This window comes from Phasianus colchicus, chromosome 12, assembly GCF_987193195.1.
Source record: "Phasianus colchicus chromosome 12, bPhaCol1.hap1.1, whole genome shotgun sequence".
Classification (NCBI taxonomy): Eukaryota; Metazoa; Chordata; class Aves; order Galliformes; family Phasianidae; genus Phasianus; species Phasianus colchicus.
The window spans coordinates 8,698,549-8,711,237 of record NC_143447.1 but is presented as its reverse complement, the minus strand read 5'-3'; the positions used below and the strand labels follow the sequence as shown (position 1 = coordinate 8,711,237).

Below are 12,689 nucleotides of genomic sequence, written 5' to 3'. Positions count from 1 at the left end.
CCCCACTGCACAAAAATAGAATTCAGTTAGATTTTGGGTGCAGGTGGTAGTGATTTTTCAAAGCACTGTCAAAAGAAAGATTCATTAAAATAAGCTGTACTGCTTCTGATTTTGGAAGGTATAATTTCTAAGAATCCTGAGGATTTTCTTGTTTTGTTGGTTTTTTTTTCTTAGCAGATTTAAATTTTGCTATTTTCACATATACACTCTTAATAGACTACTAACACTGACCCAACAAAACAGAGCATTTAAAGTCCATGATAAAATCTGCGTCAGAGGAGCAAGACTTTCACTTTTAAAGAATAAACAATCCCTTATTAAATATAAGTATTGAAAGAAAATTACTAATTTATCAAATACCATAATCCTATTTATGTGTATTCAAGTAAGACAATCTGTAAACAAAAGTTCATATATTACACCATTCCACAAATGTTTTTAAGCAAAAAAACAACTTAGTCATTAAAACTGCTCTTTACAGTCAGACTATATTTCTGAAATAGCACCAAAGTGTGAGATGAGACTATCATTATGCTCATTTCAATAAAATGAACACTACAGTAAGGGAAGATGGAGCAACAGAATTTGCCAACCAAAATTTATTGGAGGCTAAGAATTTCCTGTCTCTTGATCATATGATAGTTAACGGGATATCAACAGATGTTCAGAACTAATTTTTCTCAGAATCATGACCCAGCACTGGTCTTTATCCAGGCTCATAAGAAAAGCACAGAAGTGTCATACAGCCGATTACAAGAAACCATCTACTACTCCTATCCCCTCTCTTACATTTTTGCTTCATATATCTGGAAGAAATATTTTGACTGAAGCAAGTCTATCACTCACAGGGATCTTAAAAATCCACTTGTACTGAAAGGATAGCTCTACTCTATTCTCCTTGATATTTAGTCCCCGATAGCAGGAAGAAACAAATGTTACTTCCTTTGTGATATCATTTGTTGTTTTTGTCATTTTAAAAACAGAATATGGAATTGCTTAATAAAAGGCTTCATCTTCATAGATCCTTTTCAATCTTTTAAATGAGATGAATTACATATACAAGGTATGCTCTGAAAGTAATGCCTCCTATTTTATTATGTTGGCCCACAACATCAGAGGTGGATGTTGGTGATATGGCAGCAGAGGTTGAACCTTCCCACCAATATTCCATTACATGTTATTGCCATGTGACAGATGGCAGCAGAGAGGCAGTCTGACAGAATGGCACCTGACATGAAAGTGCAGATAAAGCAGAACATTTTTCCTCCAAGTGGAAAAAATGGCACCCATAGGCACTCACTGATGCTTGCTTAACATTTCTGAAAACCAAGCATTGAATGTGAGCACAGTGAGGTGATGGGTGGTGCATTTCAGCAGTGGTGACAGTGAGTCACCTCCACTGACACAGATTTTTACAAGCGCAGCATGCATGCTCTTGCTCATCACTGGTAAAAATGCATGGTTAATGGTTGAAAAAATAGTGTTTTGGAGCTGAGAACTGGTTCTTTAAAATAGTATTATTGTTCTCTTGGTAACTGTTGCAGTTTCCACAAAAATAAATAGGAAGTCTTACTTTCAGAGCAAACTAGGTAGCATACATAAGAGAAACAACTATGTTCCAGGGACATGTTTGCAGGCGCAATCTTTTACAGTTTTGCAAAATAGGAAAGTGGAATTCTCATGGAATTGTCTCAAAGAGAAATACATTCTAAAAATGCACAAAATGGTTGGCACAGTGCAAATTAAAGCATTAAATTCATTTCTAAATCCTCTGAGCCCTGGGCTGCTGGAGATGGTAGTCGATAGTAGTAAAAAAAAAATTGCCTCCTTGAAATGTGCTTGGTGGACAGCAGCTTGATGATTGGCAGCACAAATAGAAGACAAACGAGAAAGCCTTCAATCTGCAGCTGATGCACAGGAAGAACATGGGGAGCTGAGTTTACAATAGAGAAAACATTACCAAGCTAATGGCACAGGCAATCATTTGACCACCATGCATCTCTGATAGCAGCAGGGCATCCATTTTCAGTTAAGTGTTAGAGTACCTTTTTGCTTTCTCTGACCACTGCAGGGGTAAAACAACCTATGCGTGAAACCCACTGACTGGTAATAAATTACTATATTGGATACTTTTTGTTTTCTTTCAGCAATGACTTTACTGTGTATTCCTGCTATCATTACCAATTAAAGTGGAGATTGCGTTAGCAAGCTATATCTAACTGTATATCAGTCCCTATGCTCCAATTGCTTTAGCAAGTATCACAGGGTCAAGAGGCTCCTTTGACCTTTATCATCTAAGTCTCTCTGACCACTCACTATTTGAAGCAATCTCAGCTGAACAGATGGACACTTTTGCAGATTCTATAAAGCTTAGAATATAAAGATAAATGAAATTGTGTTTGGGGCTTCAAACTAGTTTATGAACATAAAATATTGCAAGCAAGTTTCACCAAAAAAAAATCTCAGATTACAAATAGCGTTTCTTAAATTCATACTATGAATACAACACCTATCAACTACAAAATATTTGTAACTTCAACATAGAAAACTAAAGGCTTGATACAGCCTTCACAGCTAGTTATCATGAAGTTACTGCTGAATATATGAAGCTTAATGATTCATTAATGAAAATTTAATCCAGCATTTTACTGTGACTAATATATACCAAATGTTCCAACGGATCATGCAGTGGAGGAATACTAAAACAGATATTATAGAGCTCTCAAATAGAGCTTGGAGTTTAATTTCAAATTTCCCTGATCTTAAGCATTCAAAAAAGCTCTCTAAAATCAGTACACAAAATTTAAGTCATACAACACTTAAAGAGAAAGAAAAGTTCATAGTGATGTCAGAAAAACTGGTAATAAGTATAAGTTTTATATAAATCTTGTTCATTTATGACATTGAATAATCCTTTCAGCTAAATCACATCAGAAATCTGCATTGTTAAGTTCATAATCTTAAGTAACAAAGGTAATACTGTCTTAATTAGATTCATTGTTGAAAAATTATTAAATTGGATGAAATTGGGGTTTTTTTTGTTTTATGTTTTTTTTACACTGCTTCTGTTTTCAGGAAAACAATCACTTAGGAAGTAAAGTTCTGACCTGCATGCTCGGCTAGAGTGTCATTTATGTTTTATACAAATACTGCCTTAAAACATTTTCTAGTTCTTTTCCACAATCTCAATTCACAATCTGAATTCAATCAACAATTCAAAGCAGCCTTACTAATGATGAACCCTGTAAATATGCAGCTTTTTTTTTTTTCTTAGCTTTGTTGAATTGATGAGAAATCCAGGATATGGGCAAAGATGCTTTTGGTCAAAAAAGCTGCAAATTATAGGTGTGCAACTAAAATGGCTAAAACATACACCATCTCTAAAAGCCTGCCCAGGGATGAAGGATGAAAATCATCAGTTGCTCTTTCACCTCCATATTAACAGGCAAGAAGCAACTTCTATCCCAGTAGAACTCCTACAGATACATACACACTCCCATGCCTACCCTGCTTAAGGATCCCTTCAATTTAGGGAACACATAAACAGTTTATCACTAGAATTTTCTATAGTCTCCTAAAGCTCGCACAGACAGGCTGGACCTACCTTCTCCAAAGCAACACTGTCTTTATGCACAGAGGATCACACAAACCAGAGGTGTTACTTATTGGTCAAACAGGATCCTCTTGAGAAGGACATACATAATTTTCAATATCATTTACCCTTTTAGTACCTTTAACAATGGCTCTGAGATTTTTATTGTAGAAAGAACATCAAAATGAACCGAGGACCCACTGATCTCAAAATATGACCCACCTTCTACACTGACAGTCTGTGAGCCATGAGAACCCTAGATGGTAGGAAAGTATGAGATTTTTTTTTTTTTAAAGGAAGACATTAGTATTTGAACATTCAATACATAAATTATGTCAGCATCTTAACGTAGCAATGTAGAAGTAAATTTTCTAACAAAAAATGATGCAACTCTAGAAACATACAGATTTCAGAGATGGGTGGCAGTGAAAACTTCCTTAGCATTACTCAGCACTTAGGAAGGAAAGCTGTAACATGGAACATCCACTGTGGTTCCTACATAATCAACTGCACAAACAATGCCATGGTCATCCACAGACACGATGCTTGCATCTGGGAATTATTGTACTGAATTATTTACCTGATGAACGAACACCCAAATATTTGTGAGAATAATGCTGAGCAGAGAAACCACTAACATAACTAAAGGAGATTAAAACATGGGAGTATTTCTTTGTTCCAAGAAGGACTCACGTATGTAAAAATTAAGCTACCAATACACTGCTAGCTGCTGACTCCAACTGGGATAATGTCTTTGCCCTGGGATTCTCTGGTAGTGCAATTTCCATGCTGGATTCTAAAAATAAAATTTACCTACATAGAACTACTAGATAAAATTCTAAGCAAGTGACCACTAGTTCACATTAGTACCAACAGTAATAGTTTTACAGTTAAGTTTTAAGGAGTATAATGCAGTCTAGCCTTGAAAATGTCATTCTTAAAAACATATGAAACTACAGACTGGACTTTAAGATCCTATACCATTAGTAGAGTTTCCTGGGAGATATCAGAATAACAGCTACATCCCTGTGCCCCTAGCTTTCATACAGTTATTTCTTTGACAGTTTAATCTTACTGAAGGCAGTAGTATTGCAGAGGTTTTGAAGAGAACAATATTTGAAAAATAAATATTGAGACAAACCTGGTTTGTTGATTCACCTTTCTCAGAACTACTGAAAGAACAGAACCTGGCCATCCAAACAAATTTAGGTTTGAGTATTAAAATGTAGAAAAACAATAGAAGAACGTAAATGTAAGCACTGGTGTTGCTTCTTTGTTGTTTCTGTTATTTTTAAATTGAACCACAATTTAGTACTTAATTCTCTAATAATTAACAGAAATGAACTAGTTATCAGAAGGAAACTGGAAGACAGTGAGTCTTTTCTTGCTGAATAAAATTTGGTGTTGGTTTCAGAAGTCATTTTGCAATGCCTAGCCCCATGATTACATTTAAACTGTCAATATATTTCTAAAAAAGTTACCACTGCTTTGCATAGACAAAGGAGTACCCCTCAGCAAAGGCCTGCCTGTGTTGGTTCCTATCCTCATCTGTACAAGTGAAATATGCTACAATATCACAAAGATAGCCTTTCCTTTTATTTATTCTGATTTGTGGCAATGAGTGGAGAAAACACCAAAATCAACAAATTCATAACTTGGCAGAGGGGTTCATAAAACTGCAGTAACTTTCAGCAAAGCTGGCATATGGTCCAGGCTATCACTCTCTCAGGATCACGATGCCCTTTGACTGTCACCCATTTGATCTAATAATTCTGAAGTGATTCCTTCATTGTAGTTATGTTGCCACATTGGTCCCGTTGCATGTTTCACAGGAAACATGGTGCTGGAATGCTTTGCATCTGCATTACAGAAAATCCATATATAGATCTTTGGTTCTTTGCTTATCTTACTATTACATTTAAATATATTTAAATAACTTACTACTAAATACATATATATATATATAAAATAATATATGTAAATTGATTCTGAACACAAATCTATTTATAAGAAGAGAAATAACCTGACAGAAGAACAAAAATTACCCTTTTCCTGTTACCAGCATTCTCCCACTTGGTGTTAATAGTTTAAATCAAAATGATCAAAAATCTTTACACTACTCTAGACATCAAACTGAAATAAAAGGAATACACATCTAAGGATCCACAGTTTACAGTATCCAAGTTCATATTTGAAAAGTAATATTTGGTATTTGTGTTTATATCTCACTTCCATTATTCTATCAGTTTTCACATTGGTAAAATTTACCTTGTAGTGATTTTTCCAGTTTCCCAATAATTATTAAATTGCAACTAATAACTTACTAAAACAAACGACTGCTATTGTTTCAGTCCACTCATGTCTTGCTTATTCTTGGCAACATAAAGTAGTTTATTATTTATCACTTCTGTACATTCTATTGCATATTGATTTAAGAAATTCTATAAAAATACTAACTTCCTACTGAGGAAATACTTTTGTTTCATAGGCATCCTGCTTACACATATTTTGTTTAAAACAGAATATATATGCTATCACATAAGTGAATGGGAAGCTCTTCAGAACAAATATTAGGTATGTCAACAAATTTAAAATGTGTTTTAGTATTGTTATAGTAACTGGTACTTTACTCCAGTTATATTTACTTCTAACAGCTGCATAAGCCCAATGACTTCTTATGGATCTTGTATTGACACTTAAGAAATTTTGACTTTCTGCACCATTCTCTAATGGCTATGTGCCCAAAGACTCATATTTTAAGGAAATGTCAAGTGAAATATATCAAGCTGTAAATTTTCTATAAATTTTCCTACAAAAATGTATTTTTCCCCTTTCATTATCTTTCTCATCTCACATGAGTAAATGATCGTAAAAATTATTTTTTTCTAATCTAGCTCTTCAGTAGTATAATTCAGCAGATCGAGGATTTCAATGGAATTTGATTTAGCAGTGATTGCTCAAATTGTAGAAGCCTCTCTTCTTCCTATATCTTTACATAAAGGAAGCTCTAATTACGTTATTTAACCACGCAGTAAAAATAGCAATGCATGATAACAGATTTATATCCAAATTACTCCAGCTGCAAGGCTGGAAAATTTTCTAATGTGAAATGTTTGTGAAACATCAGGAAAATGGATTCCATTCAATTTTTATGTGAAGATTCAATTGATTCACATAAAGCAAGGCATTAAAAAAAAATGCTTTTTTTTAAATACTCAGTTTCATTTTCAAGAATAACTGATTTAAAGGTATAATGACTGCTAGTTCCATACAAACACCAAAGCACACAATCTAGTATGTAGTCTATTGTAATTAAGACCAGAGATTCAATACCTATTGCTACTGGCCAGGTATCATAGCAACCTTATGTCATTGAATACTACTGGAAAACTGTTCAGCACCAGCAAGACTACACTTCAGGAAAATCTACAATGGCACTACAGATTGTCAACATCTGTGGGGGTTGTTACAGAATGAACAAAAAAGAAATCCTTTAAAAAACCAACAAAAAGCAACAACAACAACAACAAAGAAAAACAACAGAAAAATGATAGGGATACGGTAGGATCATTAAAAGTAATACAAAGAAGGAAAGACTCTCTTTCTCATTAGTTACATAACTTATGCATCAACATCCTAATATCTATCCATATAAGCTGGAGTTAAAATAACACTGTTACCACATTGCATGCATAAATCCACAAAGTATTTTCTCTTTTTTTTTTTTTTTTTTGCTCATTGTTTATCACTAATGTTAATTTGAAATCACAACAGACTCTTAAAATAATATTTAAACTTCCAAAAATGAATTCTAGATAGTCTTCTATAAATCTGCAAAAAAAGAAAAAACAGGTTACTATGAACAAGAACCCAATATTGATTTTTCTGCGGTGCAGTAAAGCATCTCCATTCTATTTGGCTGCTGTCAAAGCCACTCTTTAACAGCTGGAGTCAAATTGCACTATTTACAGCAAGAACCCTTGTCAAGTGGACCATAAGTAGTCTAACAATACACTATTCAAATGGCACTTTGCCACACAAATTGCTGACTTGATGAATACCCTATGTCAATGACTAAGGCCAATATAAAAGTTTCATTTTTATGAGAGATTTTTACATTCACATACTAAGTACAGCTTTCTTGAAGAACTATTAAACTATATATTTCGGGTCTTTTGACATTGAAAATAATTAAAATCTGTTTAAATATATCTAGGGTATTTGACAATACTAACATGGATCTTGCCTTAACTGCATTTGTCACACTCATCTGTTATTGGTACTCCCACTGGCACGTGCAGCACAATAAGAGAATTAAAATGGTCAAAACACCATGAAATCAAAGCATTCTGCCTTTGTATCTGTGATTCACATGATGACAAATGTTTTTGAAAGAAAGCCTTTGAAGCTGGTCTGCTATGTGAGGATATTTTTCTTAGGATGGAAGAAAGAGACCATTGTCTTGCAGACGGGTTTTTTGTCTTAAATATATTATTAATGATAAAAAAAATGCAATAAATATTAATCTTGCCTATGAACTTCATGTGGATCACTGTACAAAGTATTTCTTACAAACATAATGCTGACCTGACAGAATAGATGGAATCCTAACGTTTTCTGTTACATAAGTCTTTGAAACTGAATTTTTAAGCAGGCTGAAGTGAAATTTGTTTGTTTTTGATAAAATTGGAGTGTTATTATCAATTTAGCACGTTAACTTCCTATTATACAATTCGTGAGAGAAGCAAATGGATAATGAAATATTGATTGTGTACATGCATATTAAAGCATCTCAGATTTTCATGATAGTTTAATCTGAGAGGACATTGTATACAATATGGTATGAAGGTGTTGAACTCACTTATATCCATGGAACTTCCACTAGCTTCATGAAACCAGAGAAAATATTTAAAAATGTTAAAATGCTGTGATTCAAGAGTCAATACAAAAGACTGGGAAAAAAACTGAAAAAAGTTTCCATATCAAGAACTTTAAAAAACGCCTTTTGTCTTAAAAAGCCTTGATTTGGACTTCATAACAAAACAGCTTCAACTATAAGAAGACACATGGTCCCTTTGTGCAGACCATACCAGGTTTCTAGAATAACATTATGCAGACTTCCATTGTTCACTTAATTGTTATTCTCTTCTCAAGTTGGCTACATCCTATACATTTAGCCACCAGCATCTCCCACACTAATCTACAGAATCTGGTCTAACTGGGTTGGAGGTGAGATGAAATGTTGGATGCAACGAGTGGCTGAGTTTGATGAATGCTGTTTCTCCAAGTACAGACATTTATTTGTTAGGGAATTAGACTAACATGACTGTAAGGACAAAAAAGAGAAGGTGAAAGAAAAAAAAAGTATGTTGTCAATCAGGGAAGTTTAAGAGCCATCAATAATATTCTCTAAGGAGTTTTCATTAGGACAAGATAACTAATGAACAAAGTTGAAAGATGAAAATGGAATATTTCATTTCAGAATCAGAGCAGTCAAGACACATGCCTGATCAAGAAGAGTGCTATAAATTATTTCAACTCTGTCACCTCTTGTGACATTACTTCAAATTTAAAATCACAGTAATCCACAAAGTACATTAAACTCCTCACTTCACAATTTGCCAAAAACTACTTTCCCACATTCCATGAACAGCACATTCTTTTTCTTAAACACTTTGTTAAACTCAAGCAATTTGAAAATTGAAATATAATATGTACAGCCAAAACTCTGCTCCAAAGACATCTATTATAACTTTGTTATTTCTTTTTGAAAAAGCTAGAAGAAATTATTCCTTTAACTAAAGTAACAGTGAGATCAGATTCTGTGTCAATGGCCAACTAGCACACCATCTGCCCCACAACATGCTCAGCAGGATTATGCTTTAATAAGACTTTTCAGAAAATGGGATCAAAAAGAACTTTAGAAATCAGACTAAGATTAGTAAAAGGTCAAAGAGAAATATAAAGAGTTGAACAATTATAAACTCAAAGGCATATTTAAATTGTAAGGACAATTAGGAAAAAGACCAGAAGAGAAAGTTTATAATAAGGACTTGGATTAAACTACCCCTTATCAAACTGATTTTTGGAAAATCCAGTATTTTGTTTAACGCTATTTAAAGAAGGAAAGGCCAGAGACCATTCAGAAAGCTGTTTCCAGATTTAAGTCGAAGTAAAGCATTTCTCATCTTCCTATGTTTATGAGAAGGTATTTTTGATCTACATTCAATGGCTTCGTCTATTTTATTGCAGTGAAATGCCATCCTGAAAAACTAGGAACTAAGAAGGACTATGTTTGAACAAGCAACATTGAAGCCCCATTCTTAAGACCCTTTTGTATCAAGAGTTCAGTTAAATATACTTAATTCCTGATATACAAACTAGTTGTCAGAAACAGGGTGTTAACCTTCATCTCTCAGTCTGAATAAGGGTTATACATATCTTATTTGAGATTGCAACAAAACCAAGGTTGTATTAAAATCTGGTTTTACATTGAGCAAATACAGCCTTTTTAAATATATACAATAACAATTAAAAATATACACATTTAAGCAATAAATAAACAATTACTATCGCACTTTCAACTTCATTTCTCATTTTCTAGTATCTTTGTATTAGTTTCCTCAGATTTAATAGTACATTAGTAGTAGTTACAGTAAGGCGTTTCCATCTATCACTTAAAAACAACAACAAAACACAACAAAGAGTGCAACTTTTCTCAGTCACAATTATTTAGTTTAATGACATCAGTGAAAAATTGCGAGACAAAGCTAGGTATTTTTCCTGGCCAGATCACTCCTGAAGACTGATATATACATTTGTGGCCCAATATCTCACACAATGAACTTTTTTTTTTAAAGCAATAAAGTGCCAAGTTAATTGCACCCACATCAATGAAAGGCACTTTCACTCTTTCTCCATAGTTAACAAAACAAACACCAAGTAAAAGCTACCACTGGACAACAAATGAAATCTACCTCTGTAGAAGAGCAGAAAAGACACATGAGACTTTTCCCAAGATGCATCCACCTGAATTGGCACACAAAATAGCTCTGAGGGTATGACTCATAGATGCAGCCTTAAGCTAAGTTTGTAAGCTCAAACTGTGCTCAAACTGTTCTATGTAATAGTACTGAACAAATAGGAGCAAGGCTTTACAAACTTGACATCGAGCCTACACAACACAGATGCAGGACTACACAGGGAAGGTAAAAAGTTAAAAAGCTTGGATCACAATTGTTTGCTCACACATTAATTTTCATTCTTACCTTATCTGAAGATTTTTCTGTCTGAGTAAGATTGTAGGACATCATACCACGCTTATAAGAACTGGAGGATTTGTATTGAACATTCTTATTTCTTCTAGAGTCCTGAGATACAGGATGTAGAGAATCCGCCACTAAGTATTCTGAATCTTCAATGGAAGAAAGGATTGCTTTTGCTATTTCACCTGTTTCATGCCGTTCCAGTGTGCCTAGAGAAACACAAGTTGTAATTTTTTTTTTAAGAACTACAGTCTTTCACATGGCAATTTATATTAGTATATTTCACAGGAGCGTGCAAGTCATGAAACTACACTTAGAAATTAGCCAACTAAATCCTTACTCTCTAGATCATAGAAAAGTAGGTTCTATTTCACTGTATTACTACATTAAAAAAACCTAAAAACTTAACTTCTTTAGACTGCAGCAAATATCTTAAACTTCAGGAAACTTAGGATATTCTGTATGATGTAAGAAGCCAGATGCATTTTTCAAAAGGAGAAAAGGAATTTTAGAATACCACTTGTTCAAAACTGTCATTTGTCTTCTTCCCACAAGCCTTCACTGTGTACATAATTAACAGTGTAAACTGTAATACTTATGTAATATTTTAGTGCTGTCCTCTAGCGTTCTAAATTACAAACAGCAGGGAAAGCTCGATTTTTTTCCCTCTGAAACATTTTAAACACAGTATAAACACAAGTACAGTACACCAGCCCAAAATACCAATACAAGTTTTAAAGGACTGTTTCCTCACTTGTGTGGATATAAAGAATCTGATTTTTTTAAGCATCATATCCATATTTTAAACAGATTTAAGTGCTATTTCTCTAATTAGAAGAATTTGTCTCTGTTCTTCTCCGGATATTTCCTCAGTTTTACTTTTCATTCTTACCATACTTTCCCTATTCCTCCCAGAGAGTGAATCAGAAAAAAGGTAGCATATGCTGAATGACAGCTCCTTATCTTAGGCTTCTTTTATTACAGCCAATGAAAAAGAAAAAATCATAGGGCCTAAAACCAATTAACTTCTGACAGGTGATTTAATTCTCCTTACTTCCTTCTTGCTGTATTTTTCCACACTTCATATGATTTCCGAGGTTAGTGTAAGGAATTAAATGCTATCAAGCCAGCCATAGGGCAGGAGGCTGACATTACTAAATAGAGCAAGATTGTTTAATTTTGTTTGAAGACAGTGGAACATCTCTTCCACGGTCCTCGGACTGTTCACGGGTCAGTCAGGTAGAATGAAAGCCACATAGATCTGCCCTGATTCCCTCTCCTTGAGGTTACATGCCCAATTAGACTTTTCTTTCTTCTTCTTTACACGTTTATAGTGGGCTCCCAAGAATGTAATAAGGTTCAACAAGGCCAAGTGCAAGGTGTTGCACACAGATCAGGGCAATCCCAGGTACGTGGACAGATGGATAAGAGTCCATTGAGAGCAGCCTATGGAGGAAGACTGGAGGGTCCTCTCAGAGGTAAAACTCAGCAGGAGGCAGCAGTGTGCACTTGCAGTCTGGAAGCCGACAGTATCCTGGGCTGTGTCAAAGGAGGGGTGGCAGCAGGGCAAGGAAGGGGACTGCTTCCCTGTGTTCTGCCCTCATGAGGCCTCTGTGTCCAGGTCTGCAGCCTTTAAAACAAGAAGGATATGGAGCTGCTGAAGTAGATCTAAAGAGCCACAGAAATGATCAGAGGGTTGAAGCACCTCTCTTGTGAAGAAAGGTAGAGCTGGGCTTCTTCAGCTTAGACTGCAGCTTTCCAGTACCCAAGGAAAGCTCATAAACAGAGGAGGACTGGTTTTCTACGTGGTCTAACAGCAATAGGACAAGAGG

At 34.7% G+C, this 12,689-nt stretch overlaps 1 protein-coding gene across 1 annotated transcript in view; it reads right to left on the bottom strand.

The window, feature by feature from the left end:
* Nucleotides 1–12,689, bottom strand: part of WDR72 (WD repeat domain 72) — a 108,446-nt gene that overhangs the window by 59,773 nt on the left and 35,984 nt on the right. The window contains exon 14 of the mRNA XM_031588036.2: nt 10,861–11,066. Within this exon, the coding sequence (XP_031443896.2) occupies nt 10,861–11,066 (206 nt within the window). The remainder of the gene's footprint in view (nt 1–10,860; nt 11,067–12,689) is intronic.